This window comes from Mustelus asterias, chromosome 30 (genome assembly GCF_964213995.1).
Source record: "Mustelus asterias chromosome 30, sMusAst1.hap1.1, whole genome shotgun sequence".
NCBI lineage: Eukaryota > Metazoa > Chordata > Chondrichthyes > Carcharhiniformes > Triakidae > Mustelus > Mustelus asterias.
In genome coordinates, this window is record NC_135830.1 from 5,214,319 (window position 1) to 5,236,188 (window position 21,870).

The window sequence follows — 21,870 nt, forward strand, 5'->3', positions numbered from 1 at the left end:
ACAGCTTCCCCCTCCCTTGGACCTGCGCAGTCCCGGGCCGGGGGGAGGGGGAGCTCACCGAGCGGCTTCTCGCTCTGGCCGGAGCCGCCAGTCGGTTGCCTGGAAACCGTGGCTCGATGTGGTGCAGGCGGAGGGGAACAATGGGTGGGGGCGGGGCTCCCGGGTCCGCGCGCCCGGGCCTGCTCACTGGAACCCGGAGACGTCACCGCGGAGCACAGTGATTCCCATTGGCTGATTCAAGGATGGCTCCACTGTGACGTCACAAAGGGGAAGTTGGCCAATGATGATGTAATTTAAACAATGCCTTGAGATCACTTCACTTCTTGGTCAGACCCCCTTTTCAGTCCAGTGCTACTTGGAGTTTACCGTCAATTCAACAACTATTGGGTTACAAGTCCCTCACAGTTCTGATCACAAATTTATGATAAAATAATTCAAATAATGCATGAGAACGCTTCTTAACTAACTACCTACCACTGTTTGTTGATTGATCAGACCCCCTTTTTACACATTCAGGAATCTCAGCCACTGAACACCAGCCGGTCCTGGGATAAGTTTAATTCTAACTCATTATGAGTAAATATTCTCACCAGGTCCTCTTTCAGAGCCCTGCTAAGCAGCTTTAATGGTTCATGATTGCAGAAACTGAGCAGTCACAGGAATGTGGTCAAGATAGTCATGTCCCACAATGCCTCGCATTTAATCTGCAGTCCTTCAGTTATAACAGGATATGTGGCTGTCTGTAGCTGCCTCGGCCACAATCAGCACCAACACTGCCTTCCTGAACTGCTACAATGCCTGAGGTGTAAGTACACCCACAGTACTGTTAGGGAGGGATTTCCAGCTACACATTCCACACTTCCTCTAGACTGTGGGTGGATACGAGATTGATACATTTCATTCAACTGCACCCAAGCTGAGTTATTCAAATCCCTTTATTGTACGGGACAATATATTCATGATTTCTTTAAAACAGAAATTAAACATTCCCATTTGATTTCAGGTATTAACATATTCTGTTAGTTTGTTCTTTATTGTCAATGTCAGGCTGGGGGTTGTTCCTCTTGGAGAAAAGGAGGTTGAGGGGAGATTTGATAGAGGTGGACAAGATTCTGACAGGTTTAGATAAGGTGGACAAAGAAAAGCTGTTCCCATTAGCTGACGGACAAGGACGAGGGGGACACAGATTTATGGTTTTGGGTCAGAGATGCAGGAGGGATGTGAGGAAGAATATTTTGATGCAGCGAATGGTAATGACCTGGAACTCGCTGCCTACGAGGGTGGAGGAAGTGGAGACAATAAACAATTACAAAGGAAATTGGATGGGCATTGGGAGGTTTCAAACAGAAATAGTGACTCTGAACTTCCTAACACCCTGTCACTCTGTGATCCGTGTGAAATCTGAAACCAGGTATTCGCAACAAGACTCAAAGAGCATCAGCCCACTGGAGACAAAGTCATGAGACCGGCCAGTCCAGCAGAAAGAAACCCTCTGACCCTCCCCATTGACCAACTGTGAGAATGAACAAAATGCAGTCCTGGATGTAATTGAGAGCAGAAACAATAACAGCAGAATCCAACCCCTGGAATCACTCGTGAACTTTTTGGTGTCTCAGCAGCTGGGATAAAAGACTGAATATCTTCTCACACACAGAGCAGGAGAACGGTCTCTCCCCAGTGTGAACTCGCTGGTGTCTCAGCAGCCGGGATGAAACTTTGAATCCCTTCCCACACTGAGAGCAGGTGAACGGCCTCTCCCCAGTGTGAACTCGCTGGTGTATCTGCAGGTCAGATAATTGACTGAACCCCTTCCCACACTGAGAGCAGGTGAACGGCCTCTCCCCAGTGTGAACTCGCTGGTGTCTACGCAGGGTGGATAAATTAGTGAATCCCTTCCCACACTGAGAGCAGGTGAACAGTCTCTCCCCAGTGTGAACTCGCTGGTGTCTCTGCAGGTTGGATAACTGACTGAATCCCTTCTCACACTGAGAGCAGGTGAATGGCTTCTCCCCAGTGTGGCTGCGCCGATGAACTTCCAGCTCTGAAGGGGCTCCGTATCCCTTCCCACAGTCCGCACATTTCCATGGTTTCTCCATGGTGCAGGTGTCCTTGCCTCTCTCTTGGGTGGACAATCAGTTGAAGCCTCGTCCACACACAGAACACGTGTCCAGTCTCTCCCCGCTGTGAATGGTGTGATATTTATTCAGGCTATGTAACTGGTTAAAGCTCTTGAGTCTGTGAACTGGAAGACTCTCACTCGAGTGTGGCCGTGTGTTGGTGCTTTTCCAGTCACACTAATGTTTGAAATCTTTTCAAACTGACAGACCAGACAACAATTTCTCCTTCAAGATACAAAGGCCGATGATATTCAGGTCCCAAGGAATATGACTCTGTCAGATCTAGATGTGACGTTTGAGATTTCAGCCTGTGATTCCTCTTTCAATATCCTGTAAAACAAGTTTACAGAAGTCATCAGTGTCAGTGCAGGATAGAAATTCAGAACACACAATTCTAGTTTCTATGGAACATTCTTTCCTCTCTCCAGACTCAGAACATTGGCTCTATTCTCTCTCTATCTGGTGGATAGCGTGGGAAATGATGCTGCGGTAGATCAGCCAATTCTCAATGAATGGTTGAGGCAGTTCAATGGGCTGAATGGCCAACTGCAGCTCCTATTATGATTTCTGAGTCGTGGACAGGAAGCAGTGAGCATGGATCTGTCAATCAGCCTCAATCAGCACCTTCAGGAGAATTGGGAGGGTGAATATTAGATACAGCAGAGTGAGAATGGAGGGAGAGTGTGTGGGATGGAGATTTACAGCTTTTGGGAATGAGAGGGGAAAAAATGTTCATGAGAATCATAGAATTAATACATCTTATCAACTGTCCCTGAGCCTTCACAATGAATCTCTCTTCTCAGGACACTCTTATCTCTGACTTGTCTGTGCTGCTCGCAGTCTCACAAAGCAGCTGCCTGTGTGTTGATACGAGGGGCCCTGCGAGGCAAGTTTAATGCTCCATGACTGTGTCTTTAATGACTGAATAACTATAGGAATATGGTCAAGTCAGCTAAATCACATGATGCTTTATATTTCGGTTAGTAACTGCCCATTTTGTTAACATAGCACATTTGGATATATAAATATATATAAAAGCAAAATATTGCGGATGCTGGAATCTGAAACAAAAACAGAAAATGCTGGAAAATGTCAGCAGGTCTGACAGCATCTGTGGAGAGAGAATAGAGCCAACGTTTAAAGTCTGGATGACCCTTCATCAGAGTTCTGACAAAGGGTCATCCAGACTCGAAATGTTAGTCTATTCTCACTCTATAAATATATATACGACAGCTGCCTCAGCCTTGGCCCACTCTAACACATGCACGAAGCAGTGCTGACTATGTGGAAATGCTCAGATTAAAGTTTCCTGCCTTCTCTTTAACAGCGAGTGAAAATGTTTATCGGCTTGCAGACCTTCAAAGGAGTCAGTGTCTGCTATTTCAGCATGAACAGGCTAATCTTCACCTACGTAGGCCCCAGAACATTCTGCTTTTCGGCCTTCACCAGAGGGTGAGCAAGACCAGATTTCTCCATAACAAATACCAAAGGCGAGATATGGGGATATGCTATGCAAATAAAAGATTAGCAGAAGTCAATTTTGAACGCGAAAGGGCGAAAAGCTAGGATTTAATTGGCGAATATGTCCGTCAATGAAGGATTAGAAACATTCCTGGTTTCTGATTTGCTGTAATTGACTATTATTGCCAAGTTATTTTTCTGTAACATCAGAACCACTTGCGGGACAGCTGCACAGGGTTTCTCCTTGTGCACAAGTTATTAAAGGGCCCACATTGGATTATGCCTGGTGTCCAGTGCTGTTTGTACTCAAGTTGACTAAGAATGCTTAAAGTTGCTGGTACCCAGGATCTCTGACAACTCTCCCTAACCAGACCTTGATTACCCAAAGGTTGGCCAAATCCTCTCCAGTAACTTACCCGCCACTGTTGTCAGGTTCACCGGCCTGTAATTACCAGGCTTCTCTTTGCAACCCTTCTCCAACAATGGAATAACATTAGCCACACTCTAGTCTTCCAGAACTTCACCAGTGGAAAGGGATGAAGCAAATATTTCTGCAAGAGCCTCTGCAATTTCTTCCCCAAACTCCCACAAGATCAGAGGATGCACTTGATTTGATTTATTATTGTCACATGTACTAGTATACAGTGAAAAGAATTGTTTCTTGCACACTATCAAGACAAGGCATACAGTTCATAGAGAAGGAAAGGAGAGAGTGCAGGATGTAGTGTTACAGTCATAGCTAAGGTGGACAGAAAGATCAACTTAGTGCGGGGTAGGTCCATTCAAAAGTCTGATGGCAACAGGGAAGAAGCTGTTCTTGAGTTGGTTGGTACGTGAGCTCAGACTTTTGTTTCATTTCCCAAAGGAAATAGGTGGAAGCGTGAATGTCCGGGGTGCGAGGGTTGATTATGCTGGCTGCTTTTCCGAGGCACCCGGATGTGTACACAGAGTCAATGGATGGGAGGCAGGTTTGGGTGATGGACTGGGCTTCATTCACAATCCTTTGAGGAATCCTTTGTTGAGAAAAGCATGGATGTTAGGGAACTTGAGGAAATAAATAGTGATGTCTTCAGGAGTGCACATGTAACAGAGAAGGAGGTGCTGGAAGTCTTAAAGTGCATCAAGGTAGATAAATCCCCGGGACCTGATGAAGTGGATCCCAGGACATTGTGGGAGGCTAGGGAGGAAATTGTGGGTCCCCTAGCAGAGATATTTGAATCATCGATAGTCACAGGTGAGGTGCCTGAAGATTGGACGGTGGCAAATGTTGTGCCTTTGTTTGAGAAGGGCTGCAGGGAAAAGCCTGGGAACTACAGGCCGGTGGGTGAGCCTCACATCTGTAGTGGCTGAGTTGCTTGAAGGAATTTTGAGAGACAGGATCTACAGGCATTTAGAGACGCAAGGACTGATTAGGGACAGCATGGCTTTGTGAGTGGAAAATCATGTCTCACAAATTTGATTGAGTTTTTTAGAACTTAGAACATAGAAAAAAATACAGCACAAACAGGCCCTTCGGCCCACAAGTTGCGCCGGTCATGTCCCTACCTACCTAGGCTTATATATAGGCTTACCTATAACCCTCAATCCTATTAAGTCCCATGTACTCATCCAGAAGTCTCTTAAAAGACCCTATCGAGTTTGCCTCCACCACCCTGACGGCAGCCGATTCCACTACCCATCACCCTCTGAGTGAAGAACTTACCCCTGACATCTCCTCTGTAGCTACTCCCCAGGACCTTAAACCTGTATCCTCTCATAGCAGCCATTTCAGCCCTGGGAAAAAGCCTCCGAGAATCCACTCGATCTATACCTCTCAACATCTTGTACACCTCGATCAGGTCACCTCTCATCCTTCGACTCTCCAAGGAGAAAAGACCGAGCTCCCTCAACCTATCCTCATAAGGCATGCCAACCAATCCAGGCAACATCCTTGTAAATCTTCTCTGCACCCTTGCAATCATTTACACATCCCTCCTGTAATGAGGTGACCAGAACTGAGCACAGTCCTCCAAGTGGGGTCTGACGAGGGTCTTATGAAGCTGCATCATTATCTCCCAACTCCTAAACTCAATCCCTCGATTGATGAAGGCCAGCACACCATACGCCTTCTTAACCACCTCCTCTACCTGCGAGGCCGATTTAAGAGTCCTATGGACCCGGACCCCAAGGTCCTTCTGATCCTCTACACTGCTAAGAGTCTTACCCTTGATATTATATTTTTGAAGGGGTAACCAAGAAGGTAGATGAGGGCAGTGCAGTTGATGTTGTCTACATGGACTTTAGCAAGGCCTTTGACAAGGTACCACATGGTAGGTTGTCGCAGAAGGTTAAATCTCACAGGAGCCAGGGTACGGTAGCCAAATGGATACAAAATGGGCTTGATGACAGAAGATAGAGGGTGGTTGTGGAGGGTTGTTTTTCAAACTGGAGGCTTGTGACCAGCAGTGTGCCTCACGGATCGGTGCTGGGTCCTCTGTTATTTGCCATTTATATTCATGATTTGGATGGGAATATAGGAGGCATTGTTATTAATTTTGCAGATGACACCAAGATTGGTGGCATATTGGACAGTGAAGGTTATCTAGGATTGCAACAGGATCCTGGTCAATTGGGCCAGTGGGCTGATGAATGGTAGATGGAGTTAAATTTAGATAAATGCAAGGTGATGCATTTTGGTGGATCGAACCAGGGCAGGACTTACTCAGTTAATGGTGGGACTTGAAGAGAGCTATAGAATAAAGAGATCCAGGAGTACAGGTTCATAGCTCCTTGAAAACGGAGTCACAGGTGGACAGAATGGTGAAGAAGGCATTCAGCATGCTTGGTTTCATTGGTCAGAACATTGAATACAGGAGTTGGGACGTCTTGTTGAAGTTGTAAAAGACATTGGTAAGGCCACACTTGGAATACTGTGTCCAGTTCTGGTCACCCTATTGTAGAAAGGATATTATTAAACAAGAAAACGTGCAGAAAAGATTTACTAGGATGCTACCGGGACTTGATGGTTTGAGTTATAAGGCTGGATAGACTGCGACTTTTTTCTCTGGAGCGTAGGAGGCTTTGTAGTGACCTTATAGAGGTCTATAAAATAATGAGGGGCATAGATCAGCGAGATAGTCAATATCTTTTCCCATTCCATTGTGACCTCACACTCCGACCCATTCCATTGTGACGTCACACTCCCACCCATTCCATTGTGACGTCACACTCTCACCCATTCCATTGTGACGTCACACTCTCACCCATTCCATTGTGATGTCACACTCTCACCCATTCCATTGTGATGTCACACCCTCACCCATTCCATTGTGACGTCAGGGCTTCACTCTCCGGTCACAATCCCTGCCGGTCTCCCACATGCAGCCTCAATGGCGGCAGTCAGCCCGGGTCTAACACTACAAGCTGCCGCTCCATTTGGTACAAAGGGGGGGAACCGGGAAGTTCATTTCCGGGGTTTGGGTTTGAACAACATGTTTACAAAGTCTCTCCACCCACCCGCCACATTTATCATTCCCCGCACGCCGCCCTCTACCTCGTATTGATCTCGGTTCCGAGTCAAAACCATCCATCCGTCGCCATTACCGGCACTGCGCATGCTTCAGGTCGCGCCCCCCATTCACTCCGATTGGTTGGAGGACCAGCCGCTCCCGCTCGGTCCTCCAGCCCCGCCCCCTCTTCCTATTGGTCCGAGCTGCCGTCAATCAGTCCCCGGGCATTGTGATGTGGAGCATGCGCAGTGTCATTGCTGTCCTTGGCGCTTGTTTGTCCCGGAGAAGCGGAGTCAGCGTTAGGCGGTGGCTGGGAGGATTTGGAAACACTTTGTGGATCCGCAAACCCTTCAGAATCATTGTCAGCTCCCTGGTTTGCAGCTGCGGGGCTTCTCCCTCCCTCCCTCCCGGGAACAGGCCCAGGTTAACGGCCCCATCCTGGCTCAGCCACTGGAGGATGGTTCACATCAGAGGATGGGGGAGGGGGACAATAAATAAGAGGTTACACTTTGGCCTCAAATCAATGAGGACTCTGATCTCTGGGAAGGAAGGAAACCCTGGGAGGTGGGCGGGGAGGATTCACAAACACCCGCTGGAGGCCCCAACACCCCCAATAAGACCCATTGGTTTTATTGTCAGTCTGCAGACAGGAGCTGGAGAACTGAACCCAGACAGAGGAGAGGGAGGGAGAAAACTGGGAGTGGAGGAAAGAGATGGTGAGATGGGTTTGGATTTCAGCCCAGGGAGGAGGGAGAGAGAGTGGGTGGGACGGGGATTTACAGATTTGGGGGAACAAGAGAGGAAAAAATGTTCCTGACAAACTAGAATTGTCTGTTCAGAGTTTCTATCCTGTTCTGACAGTGATGACTTTTCTGAACTGTTTTTACAGGATATTGGAAGTGAAAGAATGGCAGACAGAAAACTCAAACCGAACATCATAACTGGCAAAGTCATTCAGTTCCTTCAGAGCTGAATATCATCGGTCTTTGAATTTGGAAAGAGAAATATTTGTCTGTTCTGCCTGTGGGCAAAGAAATTAAACATCACTGTGACTGGAAAAGCATCGAGACAAACACACACCCGAGTGAGAGTGTTCCAGTGAACTGCATGTGGATAGATCTTTAACCAGTTACACAGCCTGAAAAAACATCACAGTTCACAGCAGGGTGAAACTACGTGTATGTTGTGTGTGTGGATGAGGCTTGAACTGATCATCCAACCTGGAGAAACACAAGGGCACCAGCACCATGGAGAAACCGTGGAAATGTGTGGAGTGCGGGAAAGGAATCAGTTTCCCATCACAACTGGAAGTTCATCGGCGCAGTCACACTGGAGAGAGACCGTTCACCTGCTCTGTTTGTGGGAAGGGATTCACCCATTCATACAACCTTCTGACTCACCAACGGGTTCACACTGGGGAGAGGCCGTTCACCTGCCCTGTCTGTGGGAAAGGATTCACTCGCTCATACCACATTGTGACACACCAAGTTGTTCACACTGATGAGAGACTGTCTCCATGTTCTGACTGTGAGAAGAGTTTTAAATGCAAAAAAGATCTGCTGACGCACCAATATACTCACACTGGGGAGAGGCCATTCACCTGCTGTGTGTGTGGGAAGGGATTCAGCCGCCCATCTGGCCTACTGAACCACCAGAGAATTCACACTGGGGAGAGGCCCTTCACCTGCTCAGACTGTGGGAAGGGATTCATTAATTCATCCAATCTTCTGATACACCAGCAGCTCCATACAGGGGATAGACCGTTCACCTGCTCTGGATGTGGGAAGAAATTCACCCGTTCATACAACCTTCTGACACACCAGCAGGTTCACAGTGAGGAGAGGCCATTCACTTGCTCCGTGTGTGGGAAGGGATTCACTCGTTCATCCAATCTATTGAATCACCAGCGAGTTCACACTGGGGAGAGGCCATTCACCTGTAACGTCTGTGGAAAGGGATTTATTCAGTCATCCCACCTGCTAACACACCAGCGAGTTCACAAGGGACTGCAAGGTTTGGATTCTACACTTATTGATGCTGTTAATCATATCCAGGTCTGAATCATGTTCACTCTGACTTTTTTCTTCTGTTGAGGTTTGATATTCTGAATAAATGTGAAATAGACATTTGATTGAATCATTGTTGTCAATTTTTGTCTTTTCCATTTAAGTGTTTAACGTCACCAGGCTGGAGCTCAGAAAGGGAAATCTGAGGGAGGATCATACAGTAGGAACAGAACTTCATTCTTGACCCAGTCCTTCAGGGTCACGCTGAGAGGGACAAACAGCACTTTGTTCTTTTTCGTCACTTTTCACTGACAACAAAGTCCCCGTGTGGGTGAATCTTGAGGAGTGTAAGAAATGTGTCCCAGTCGTTCTTTTCCATGGTTCAGAGCTCCTAGACACGGAACAGAAGCTCCTTCACAACTGTGTTTAGAGTCAGGAAGAACAATGGTGAATGCACCCAGAGGAAACACACATAGACACAGGGAGAACGTGCAAACTCCACACAGATAGTGACCCAAGCTGGGAATTGAACCCGGGTCCCAGGCGCTGTGAAACAACTGCCCCTCAATGTTGGTCTTGGAAATAGGGCAGTGCTGACCCAGTCAGTTCTGGAATGTAAGTGGTCAGTTATCCTATTTACAGCAGCACAGCCACACCAGAAAGAGACCATTCAGGTATGTTGTGTGTGTAAATGGATTTATTCATTTTCCCCTTCTGTTAACATATTTAAAAGTTCAAAGGATTTGATCAACCATGAGTTCATTCTTATTTTCAAGTCCGTGTGTGTGTGTGTGTGTGTGTGTGTGTGTGTGTGTGTGTGTGTGTGGAGAGGGGGTGGATGGTAAATCAATCAGTTTGTTACACCAGCTGACACTCCAAGGAGTTCATCTTCAGATGTAGACGTTTGTTCCGCTATTAATTAAACTCAGGACAGAGCTGTGGTGCCTGTTGACATTAGCTGCTGTATTAGTTATTTGCATTTTATACCTTGGTGCTTTGGCTTCAGTTGTAATTGAATCACAAAACATAATTTTTTAATATGCAATAACATACTTCAATGGTGGCTATCTTACCCAGCATTCACAGTGAATCAGAATATGATCTATCCTTACAACAGACTTTGCGCACGCGCATTGTAGATCCAAAGTGCATGCGCAGTGGATGTTGCTGCCGCAGTAGCAGCAGGGCGGTTATATCGGCTCCGGGTTTCCAGGGAAACGGCTTATTCTGGAGGGTAATGCAGGCGGTGGGGTGGGTGGGTGGGTGGGTGGGGCTTCATAAGCACCCAGTGGAGACAGGAGAACCCGAATAATAACTGCTCAGTGCCGCGTTCCAACCATTCGGGGCCGCGACCGCAGATGCCGAGTTGGAGGCCCCGAGTTGACGGAGACCATCTTTCTCGGAGCGATGGGCAATAGCGCGCATGCGCGCTGCTCCCTGTCAGCAGGAGGAGAGAATGTTGTGAATTTCTCTCCTGGACTGACAGGGATGGACTTTGGAAACTCCTTTTACAGGGAGTTAGAAGGGGAGGATTTACACACAGAAAACTCAACCCAAGAGAAATGTTTCTCACTTAATTTCTATTCTTGACTGACAGTGATGATCTTTTTTTACAGGAAATTTGACGACAAAATTTGAAGGGAAACTCAAACCAGACATCAGATCAAAACCTGCCAGAGTCACTCCATTCATCAGAACCTGATTGTAAGTGTGTCTGTAGAAAAAGATTCAAACATCTGTGTGACTGGAAATACGGAACAATAATGTCATGGAAGGATTTGCAAAAAAAGATGCAATGTTTTAAATTGAGTTGTTTAACTGGGAGCCTGTGTGGGTCAGTGTTTTAAACTTTATTTATTAGTGTCACAAGTAGGCTTAGCCTATATTAACACTGCAAGTTCCTGTAAAATTCCTCTAGTTGTCACACTCCGGCACTTGTTCGGGTCAATGCACCTAACCAGCAAGCCTTCCTGACTGTGGGAGGAAACCCATGCAGACATGGGAAGAATGTGCAGACTCCACACACACAGTCACCCAAGCCATGAATTGAACCCACTGTGAGGCAGCAGTGCTAACCACTGCAGCCCCATGGTGAGGACATGGTGATGGGTGAGTGTGTGGGACTTGATGCAGAGGACAGGGGTTTATATACAGCAACGTTTTTCATGGGTTAAATGAGGGACACTGACAGTCAAGTCTAAAGAAAATAAAGGAATGAATGAAAGTTCTAGAAACCTCAGCTGAGACAGGGATTTAGCGAAACTCAAGTTGGTAATGAATAGATGAGGCTGTCCAGTCAAGTCAGGAGGGAATGCATGAAATTTTCAGAAACAACACTAAGACAGGGCCAGGGTGAGCCATGTTAGGGGGATATGTTATCTACAGGAGGGGCGGAAGGTAACTTATTCCACATTGATTTCTCATCTCACATCTGTCTGTGACCAGAAAGATGTTTTTGATTTGATTCGTCCTTTATAAGCAGTGGCATACGACCCAATACTTCAAGGCTTACTCCTGCTCGTAATTCATACATCCGTATGTATGTTCACTAATGTCCTTTAGGGAAGGAAATGGGTACGATGGCTATAGAGGGATATGGGCCAAATGCGGGCAATTGGGACTAGCTTAGGGGTTTAAAAAAAGGGGTGGCATGGACAAGTTGGGCCGAAGGGCCTGTTTCCATGCTGTAAACCTCTATGACTCTAAGTGAGAATTAACTTTAGTTTACTCACAGACACTCCAAATGTGGTAACTCAATGTTGCACCATTTGATTTGATTTATTATTGTCACACAAAGTTTATTTATTAGTCACAAGTAGGCTTACATTCAGACTGCGATGAAGGTCCTGTAAAAATCCCCTCGTCGCCACACTCTGGCACCTGTTCAGAGGGAGAATTTTAGCACGGCCAATTAACCTCACCTGCACATCTTTGGACTGTGGGAGGAAACCAGAGCTTCCGGAAGAAACCCATGCAGACACAGGGAGAATATGCAAACTCCACACAGACAGTGAGCCAAGCCGGGAATCGAATCTGGGTCCCCAGTGCTGTGAGGCAGCAGTGCTAACCACTGTGCCACCATGTATTAGTATGAAGTGAAAAGTATTGTTTCTTGCATACCATAGATAGAGGAAGAAAGGAGAGAGTGCAGAATGTTGTGTTACAGTCATAGCTAGGGTGTAGAGAAAGATCAACTTAATGTAAGGTAAGTCCATTCAAAAGTCTGACAGCAGCAGGGAAGAAGCTGTTATTGAGTCGATTGGTACGGGACCTCAGACTTTTGTATCTTTTTCCCGATGGAAGAAGTTGGAAGAGAGAATGTCCGGGGTGTGTGGGGTCATTGATTATACTGGCTGCTTTTCTGAGGTTGCGGTAAGTGTAGACAGAGTCAATGGTTGGGAGGCTGGTTTGCGTGATGGACTAGGCTTCGGTCATGACCCATTGTAGTTTCTTGCGTTCTTGGACAGAGCAGGAACCACGCCAAGCTGTGATACAACCAGAAAGAATGCTTTCTATGGTGTATCTATAAAAGTTGTTGAAAGTCATAACGGACATGCCAAATTTCCTTAGCTTCCTGAGAAAGCAGAGACATTGGTGGGCTTTCGTAATTGTAGCATTGGCTGGAGGGACCAGGACAGTTTGTTGGTATCTGGTCACCTAGAAACTCAGCTCTCGACCATTTCCACTTCATCTCTGTTGATGTAGACAGGGGCATGTTCTCCTTTACGATTCCTGAAGTCGATGACTATCTCCTTCATTTTGTTGACATTGAGGGAGAGATTATTGTCACCAGTTCACCAGATTCTCTGTCTCATTCCTGTCTCTGTCTCATCATTGTTTGAGAAATGACTCACTGCGGTGGTGTCATCAGCAAACATGAAAATCAAGTTGCGGGGGAATTTGGCCACACAGTCATAGGTGTATAAGGAGTATAGTAACGGGCTGAGGACACAGCCTTGTTGGGCACCGGTGTTGAGGATGATTGTGGAGGAGGTGTTGTTGCTTATTCTTACTGATTGCAGTCTGTGTGTTCGGAAGTCTTGGATCCAGTCGTAGAGAGAGGAGCTAAGCCCCAGGCCACGGAATTTGGAGATGTGTTTCGTAGGAATAATGGTGTTGAAGGCTGAGCTGTAGTCAATACATAGGAGTCTGAAATAGGTGCTTTGTTATCCAGGTGGTTCCAGGGTTGAGTGCAGGGCCAGGGAGGTGGTGTCTGCTGTGGACCTGTTGTGGCAGTAGTGAACTGTAGTGGATCCAGGCAGTCTGGGAGGCCGGACTGATTTGTGCCATGACTAACCTTTCGAAGCACTTCATAATGATGGATGCATTCATACATAGAAGATGGACAGAGAAAGGAAAGATTTACAGTGCAGAGATCACAGAGAACAATTGTGTTTCACATGATCCAGAATCAAAATGTCGCTTTTGGGAGAATGAGGTGTGAGTTTCTTTGTGTCTCCCAGATTGCTCCATTTGTTCAGGGGTCAGAGACACTCACAGATTCAGCTATTTCTCCCATTTTAATAATTTTAGAAATAGCTATGAGGATATCAATACATGTTTTCAAAGAAGTATGCAGTGTGAGGTCCCAGCCCCCTCACCGATGGAAACCCATTCTTGGAGATGGGACAGGTGTGTGGTTGGAAGGGCATCGAGGGGGTGAGACCCAGGGTAATGTTCTGGGAACCGAGGTTCAAATCCTGCCACGGCAGGTGGTGGAATTTACATTTAATAAAAGTTTAAATTTGAAAAGCTAATGATGAGCAAAAAACCATTATTGATTATCATTAAAGCCCATTGGGTTCACTAGTGCTGTTTAGGGAAAAACAAATCTGCCATCTTCACCTGGTCTGGCCTACATGTATCTCCAGATCTGCAATGTGGTTGAATCTTAAATTCCCTCTGATATGACACAGCAAGCCACTCAGTTATACCCAACTGGTACAAAGTTACTAAAAAGGTATGGAAATGGGCAGACCAGGCATAGGCCTTGGCACGGGAAACAGCCTTGTCGACCCTGCAAAGTCAGACTTAGAAAATAAATATTTGAACCTGGTTGTAAACAGCCTGCTTCAGCATCAGAGTGGGATGGTGTCAGTGTCCACGGGGTGGAGTTTGTAGCACGGACTGAAGACAATTGTTTCATGTTTCTCACTCTTTAAATGGAGGAAACTTCTCCTAATCCAGGACAGGATCTCAGTCCAGTCGCGATGCTGTGTGACTTTGAGGTGATGATGTTCACATTCACCTGTGAACCTGGTCTTTCTAAATGGTGGAGGTTGAGGGTTTGGGAGTTTCTGTCTGGTTGTAGATGTATCCACTCCTTCACCTCTTCTCCTCCCACATCTCTTAATCCCGCCCATCCGCTGCCTCTTCACATTGAAGCTCTGGTCTTGTATAGGTTCAGACTGGCTCAAAGGTTCCCTTCCCTGAAGGACATTAGTGAACCAGTTGGGTTTTTGTGACAATCCATCAGTTTTCTTGGTCTCTTTTTCCCAGTGCCGGCCCCACAAATTACCAGATTCATTCAGCTCAATTTCACAACCTGCCTTTGTGTTTTTGTGGGTTCTCTCTCACTCTCTTTTTTTCTTTTTTAAATCAATTTCACAGCATATTCAAAGGTGAGGATTTGCAGTCGGAAAACTGAAACCAAACATCACATCAGGATCAGACAGAGTCGCCCAATTTATCGTAATATGCGTATCATTGGATTTTGAACATGGAAGGAAAAAGCACCGCTCACAGTGAGGAGAAACTGTACACGTGTTCCGTGTGTGGACGAGGATTCAGCCGTTTATCTGCCCTGTCAAAACATAAATGCAGTCACAACGGAGAGAAATTGTGGAAATGTGAGTATTGTGGCAAGGGATTCAGTTCCCCATCAGAGCTGGAAATTCATCGACGGTGTCACACTGGGGAGAGACCGTTCACCTGCTCCGAGTGTGGGAAGGGATTCACTCAGTTGTCCCACCTGGTGAGACACCAGCGAATTCACACTGGGGAGAGACCGTTCACCTGCTCTGTGTGCAAGGTGGGATTCACTCAGTCAGCCCACCTGGTGTCACACCAGCGAGTTCACACTGGGGAGAGACCATTCACCTGCTCCGAGTGCAAAATGGGATTCACTCAGTCAACCCACCTGGTGACACACCAGCGAGTTCACACTGGGGAGAGACCATTCACCTGCTCCGAGTGTGGGAAGAAATTCAGCCGGTCGTTTCACCTTCTGATTCACCAGCGAATTCACTCTGGAGAGAGACCATTCACCTGCTCTGAGTGTGAGAAGGCATTCATTACATCAACAGAACTGTTGACACACCAGCGGATTCACACTGAGGATAACCCGTTCACCTGCTCCAAATGTGGGAAGAAATTCGCTAACTCTTCGAACCTGATCTGCCATCAACGGATTCACACTGACGAGAGACCTTTTAAATGCCCAGACTGTGGAAAGTGCTTTAAAAGTTTTGGGAACTTGATGACCCATCAACGGGTTCACACTCGAGTCCGTTCGGATGCTTTCACCGTGGGACTGAGTTCAGACAATCATCTCCTCTCACTGTAAACCAGCGAGTTCACACTGGGGAGAAACCATTCATCTGCTTCAAGTGTGGGAAAGGATTCAATCAGTCATCCAACGTGTTGACACACCAGCCAGATTGGAGTTTGCTGTTAATCACATCCAGAACTGAACTATATTTATTGGGGTCTGTTGTTAACAATATCCAGTGCAGATTTAGATATTAGTATTCTGGATTTAAAAAATTTTAAAAATCAACTTTGTTTTAATTTTTGAATGACTGCATCTTCATTTGGGAGGCTGGGATTATCCCTGTTTCGAGGGAACTAAGGAATAGACCATAAGCCGTAGGAGCAGCATTCGGCCATTCAGCCTTCATTATAACAATGATCCCATTGTGATTCCTGCTGGTTGGGAAATGTGCGATATTGATGCCAGTCTGTCTTTCTTTAATTATCTTCAATCCCAGTCCTCTGGTTACTGACCCGCATCAGTGGAACAGTTTCTCCCGACCTGCTCCATCAAACCACCCGTCCCCACCCCGATAATCTTGAACAGATCCATGAAATCTCCATTTCAGCTTCTTTGTTCCAAAGGGAACAAATTTGGGGGAGGCGATGCCTAATGGTATTATCGATAGACTATTAATCCAGAATCCCAGCTAATGTTCTGGGGACCCGGATTCGAATCCACATTTTGAAAAAGATGAACAGTGTCTGTGGTACCTGCTGGATGTGGTGCAGCAGGTACCACAGACACTGATGACAGAGTCAAAACAACATTATATTCTTTATGCTTGAAACCTGTCTTAGAATTCTCTTCATTAACTGGACCATCAATGTGAGGGGAATTAGCATCTTCTGTAATTCCAGAACCAAGAGACACTGATTACCCAGGGATGTTGTTCTGTAATTTACACTATCCCCCAGCAGGGCTCTTCACCCAGGCTGACAAGAGGCAGCTCAGTGTTCGTGATTTGTCATTGCTGCTGTTCCAGATGTTGTTCAACGTAGACTCAAGTTTAGAGAAAGGAGTGGAAATGGGTAATCAGAACTCTCACAGTCCCTGGAGGGTAATGGTTACTTGAATTTCTCAAACATTGTGGTTTGTAAAGACACTGTTATTTCATCTCCAGTATTAGTCAGAATGGGCTGTATTCTCCACGTGATAGGGCTGGAATTATCTGTGTGGGTGTGTGTCTATGAATGAAGGTGTCTGTCTGGGTGTGGGTGTGTGTCTATGAATGAAGATGTCTGTCTGGGTGTGGGTGTGTCTCTATGTTTGCCCATTTCTGTGTAAGAGACGGGGAGAGAGAGTGTGTTTGGATCTCTGTGTTTGGATATCTTTATGTGCTGCTCCTTCTTAGGTGGTTTGTCTCAAAGGTTCCTCTCTGGGTGATTTGAACAGAATCATTCAGAGATTCTTCATCCTGGGTGAATCCACAGGCTGACCATGTGCTGTGTAAAACCTGACATCCACACCTCCAGACCCCACTTTTCCTGGAACAACATCAAGTGTTTGCTGCTTTCCTGATCCTTCCTTTTCCCTCCCTTTTCAATGATATCACTTCTCATTGTTGTGAATTTCAGAGAGGACAGACTCATCCCACTGAATGTCCTCCAAGGACAACCGCCTCATCTCAGGAATCAATCCAGTGAAATTTAGTTGCACAAAGACAGTGAGCAGATAGAACAAAGACCAAAAGAGGGAAATAGAGACACAGACAGAGACTGTTAGAGTGAAAGAGACTGAGCGAGATTTACAGTCATAGTCATACAGTGCAGAAAACACCCTTCGACCCATCGAGTCTGCACCAACAATAGCTACCACTAACTCCCATGCTAATCCCATTTTCCAGCACCTGTCCCAGATCCTTATCTGAATGCTATAATATTTCAAGTGCTCATCCAAATACTTTTTAACGGTTGTTACGTTTCCAGCCTCCACTACCTTCCCAGGCAGTTTATTACAGATTCCCACCACCCTCTGATTTTTTTTTTCTCAACTTCCCTCTGAATCTCTTGCCTGGCACCCTAAAACTATGTCCCCTCATGATTGACCTCTCAACCAAGGGTTCTACTCACCCGATCCATATCCTTCATAATCTTATTCACCACAGTCATGTCCCCCTCAGCCTTCTCTGCTCTAAACACTCTAAACCTATCCAGTCTCCTTATAGCTCAAATGTTCCATCCCAGGCAACATCCTGGTGAATCTCCTCTGTACCCCCTCCAGTGCAATCACATCCTTCCTATAGTGAGGTGACAAGAACTGCACACAATACTCCAGCTGTGGACTAACTAACATTCTGTACAGCTCCAACATTATCTCTTTGTTCTTATACTGTATGCCACGACTGATAAAAGCAAGTGTCTCATATGCCTTCTTATCTATTCTATTCAGCTGCTCTGTTACCTTAAGTGAATAAGTACCCCAAGATCCCCATCTGCTCCTCTGATTTTACCTCGTGTCCTTCCATTCATTCATTATTTCTTTGTCTTGTTACTTATTCCAAAGTGCATTACTTCGCACTTATCAAGATTAAATACCATATTTTTTTTATTAATTTGTGGGACATGGGCGTCGCTCACTGGCCATCCCTAGTTGCCCTTGAGAAGGTGGTGGTGAGCTACCTTCTTGAATCGCTGCAGTATATGTGCTGTGGGTTTACCTACAATGCGGTTCGGGAGGGAATTCCAGGATTTTGACCCAGTGACTGTGAAGGAATGGTGATATATTTCGAAGTCTATCACTGTTCTGCCCATGTGACCAACCCAACTATGTCGTGCTGCAACCTACAACAGAGTGGGGTAGACTCTAAAAGGACCCTGGGTCTCTGGAATACTCGTCCAGTAATAATCCCACCATGCACATTGGTAGATGTATCAATTTATTTAATAATTTTATATATTAACGCTGTAGTTCTGATCGTAATTGGATGACAAAGCACAATTTTGTGTTGAACATTATCTCCTTCCTATGGCGGTCCTCTTACCCAGCATTCGCAGCGAGAGAGAATGTGCCGTATTGTCACAATAGCAGCCGCTTGCGCAGGCGCAGTACCTGATTCTGAGTGGAGCATGCGCTGTGCGGATTCGGACTGGCCCATGCGCAGTGTGGGTGCTGGAGCTGCAGGGAGGCGGGGAAGTGGGTGCAGAGGCTTCAGAAACAGCCAGTGGAGGAGGCCTCAAAACCCAGAATAAAGAACCCCCGGGCCCGAGTTTGCACCGACCCGGGGGGTAATTGCAGCAGCTCTAAAATCGGGGAGGTGGTGGTAATATCAGTGACACAGCCTCATGTTCTGGGGATGGGTTCAAGTCCCATCATGGAGCTGGGGGGGTTTAAATAGAATTCACAAAACGCTGGAAAATCTGGAATATAATTTCACTTGAGTAACCATTACAGCTGTGAACAATTTTAAAAACCCATCCTGTTTATTCATGGGAATCTGCTGTCTCTCCATAGATTTGTCAACATGCGATTCAGTCTCTAACTGCCCTCCTCAGGGGCAGGAAATAAATGCTGGTCTTGGCAATAAAACCCACATCACATGAAATAGTGAAGGAGAAACACTGATAGACTTGGGTTAATGGCTGTCATCTTTCTCGGGGGCAGGACACAGGCACGGTTATCACTGTCCCTGTGACAAAATGTTGTGAATTTCTATCCTGGACTGACATTGACGGATTTTGGAGTCTCCTTTTCCGGAGGGTGAGAAGGGGAGGATTTACACACAGTAAACTCAAACCAAGAGAAATATTTGCTTCAATTTTTAACTTTGGACTTTTTTTTTACAGGATATTAGAAGTGCAGGAGTGGAAGGGAGAAAACTCAAACCAAACGTCGCATCAGGATCTGACGCTATCGCCTAAATTATTGTAATCTGAATATCATTGGGTTTCAAACATGGAAGGGGAAAGCACGGTTAACAGTGGAGAGAAACCGTACACCTGTTCTGTGTGTGGACGAACATTCAGCCGATCATCTGGCCTGTTGAAACATAAATGCAGTCACAACAAGGAGAAACAATGGAAATGTGGAGACTGTGGGAAGAGATTCAGATTTCCATCTGAACTGAAAACTCATCGACACAATCACACTGGAGAGAGACCATTCACCTGCTCTGAGTGTGGGAAGGGATTCACTACCTCATCCATCTTGTTGACACACCGGCGAGTTCACACTGGGGAGAGACCGTTCACCTGCTCCAAGTGTGGGATGGGATTCATTTGTTCATCCCATCTGCTGAAACACCGGTGGGTTCACACTGGGGAGAGGCCATTCAACTGTCATGAGTGTGGGAAGGGATTTGCTACCTCATCAATCCTGCTGACACACCAGAGAGTTCACACTAGAGAGAGACCATTCAGATGCTCTGATTGTGGGAAGGGATTCCCTACCTCTTCTATCCTGCTGAAACACCAGCGAGTTCACACTGGAGAGAGGCCATTCACCTGCTCTGATTGTGGGAAGGGATTCACTGATTCATCCGACCTGCTGAAACACCAGAGAATTCATAACGGGGAGAGGCCATTTATCTGCTCCGAGTGTGGGAAGAGATTCACTCAATCATTCAACCTCCTAAAACACCAGCGAGGTCACACCGGCGAGAGGCCGTTCACCTGCTCTGAGTGTGGGAAGGGCTTCAGTCAGTCATTCATCTTGTTGAAACACCAGCGAGTTCACACTGGGGAGAGGCCATTCACTTGCTCCAGTTGTGGGAAGGGATTTATTGATTCATCCACCCTGCAGAGACACCAGCGAGTTCACACCGGGGAGAGACCATTCACCTGCTCTGATTGTGGTAAGAGATTCAGTCAATCATCCAACCTGGTAAAGCACCAGCGAATTCACACTGGGGACAGGCCATTCACCTGCTCCGTGTGTGGGAAGGGATTCACTCAGTCACCTCACCTGCTGAAACACCAGCGTGTTCACGAGTGACTGCAAGGACTGGAGTTTGCTCTTAATCACATCAAGGTCCTGACTATTTTCATTGGTGTCTGTTTCTGCTGATAAATCCTAGCCCAGTTGGAAGGTTTATATTTTGGGTGGAACTCAAATACACAAGCTTTATGTTCAACACAGTGTGATGGATGCTTTTAATACCTCAAACATGTTAGTTCCATTTGAAGGGCTTCCCCCTCTCCCGTCTCCTCCATCCTCACCTCCAACAAGTGTGAGGAGCTCATGGAGCTTCTTTGTCACCAAGATTGAGACAATCTGATCAGCTGCCTCTGCTCCTTCCCTCTCTTCCATTCGCCCACCGGGCCAAACTGTCTTTAAATTTCCTTCTGGCCTAACTCTTGAACTCATAAATACAAACAGGAAGTGCTGTAAAAACACCGAGTCTGACAGCACCTCTGGCGAGAGAAACAGATTTAATGTTTTGGGAGGCACGGTAGCACAGTGGTTAGCACTGCTGCTTCACAGCGCCAGGGACCCAGATTTGATTGCCGGCTTGGGTCACTGTCTGTGTGGAGTTTGCACATTCTCCCCGTGTCTGCGTGGGTTTCCTCCGGGTGCTCCGGTTTCCTCCCACATTCTGAAAGACGTGCTGGTTAGGCACATTGACCCGAACAGCTTGTCTGGACTTGCAGAATCTCACTGGCTGTCCTGTCTGGAGACAATATACATCTCTTTAACGTGTGCTTAATGCTCCCTCCATTCACATTGTTTGTACCTTTAAGACTTGATGATCTGTAAAGACTGCATTCCAATCATTATTCTGTAAATTGAGTTTGTGTCTCTGTATGCCCTGTTTGTGAGCATTTCTCCACTCCACCTGACGAAGGGGCAGCGCTCCAAAAGCTAGTGGCATTTGCGACCAAATAAACCTGTTGGACTTTAACCTGGTGTTGTTAAACTTCTTACTGTCTTTACCCCAGTCAACGCCGGCATCTCCACATCATGGATTCAGTTCTCCAGCTGCTGTCTGCCATCTGACAATAAAACCAATGGCTCTTATTGGGGGTGTTGGGGCCTCCAGCGGGTGTTTGTGAATCCTCCCCGCCCACCTCCCAGGGTTTCCTTCCTTCCCAGAGATCAGAGTCCTCATTGATTTGAGGCCAAAGTGTAACCTCTTATTTATTGTCCCCCTCCCCCATCCTCTGATGTGAACCATCCTCCAGTGGCTGAGCCAGGATGGGGCCGTTAACCTGGGCCTGTTCCCGGGAGGGAGGGAGGGAGAAGCCCCGCAGCTGCAAACCAGGGAGCTGACAATGATTCTGAAGGGTTTGCGGATCCACAAAGTGTTTCCAAATCCTCCCAGCCACCGC

The 21,870-nt window shown here is 46.5% G+C and overlaps 2 protein-coding genes across 3 annotated transcripts in view; one reads left to right on the forward strand and one right to left on the reverse strand.

Annotated features, from left to right (window-relative positions):
* Positions 1-1,589: 1,589 nt before the first annotated feature.
* Positions 1,590-21,870, reverse strand: part of LOC144480711 (uncharacterized) — a 48,466-nt gene continuing 28,185 nt past the window's right edge. The window contains exon 2 of the mRNA XM_078200303.1: positions 1,590-2,111. Coding sequence (XP_078056429.1) covers positions 1,590-2,111 — 522 coding nt within the window. The remainder of the gene's footprint in view (positions 2,112-21,870) is intronic.
* On the forward strand, positions 10,223-21,441 carry LOC144480981 (uncharacterized). 2 transcript variants are annotated; one of them, XM_078200604.1, is made up of 4 exons: positions 10,223-10,306; positions 10,689-10,776; positions 14,683-14,921; positions 19,390-21,441. In XM_078200604.1, exon 4 carries the CDS (start codon positions 19,499-19,501, stop codon positions 20,534-20,536), a length of 1,038 nt encoding a protein of 345 aa, XP_078056730.1. In that variant the 5' UTR covers positions 10,223-10,306; positions 10,689-10,776; positions 14,683-14,921; positions 19,390-19,498; the 3' UTR covers positions 20,537-21,441. The 2 variants fall into 2 exon arrangements, with proteins under 2 accessions (XP_078056730.1, XP_078056731.1); XM_078200605.1 differs by lacking the exons at positions 10,223-10,306; positions 10,689-10,776; positions 14,683-14,921 and adding an exon at positions 18,808-18,831.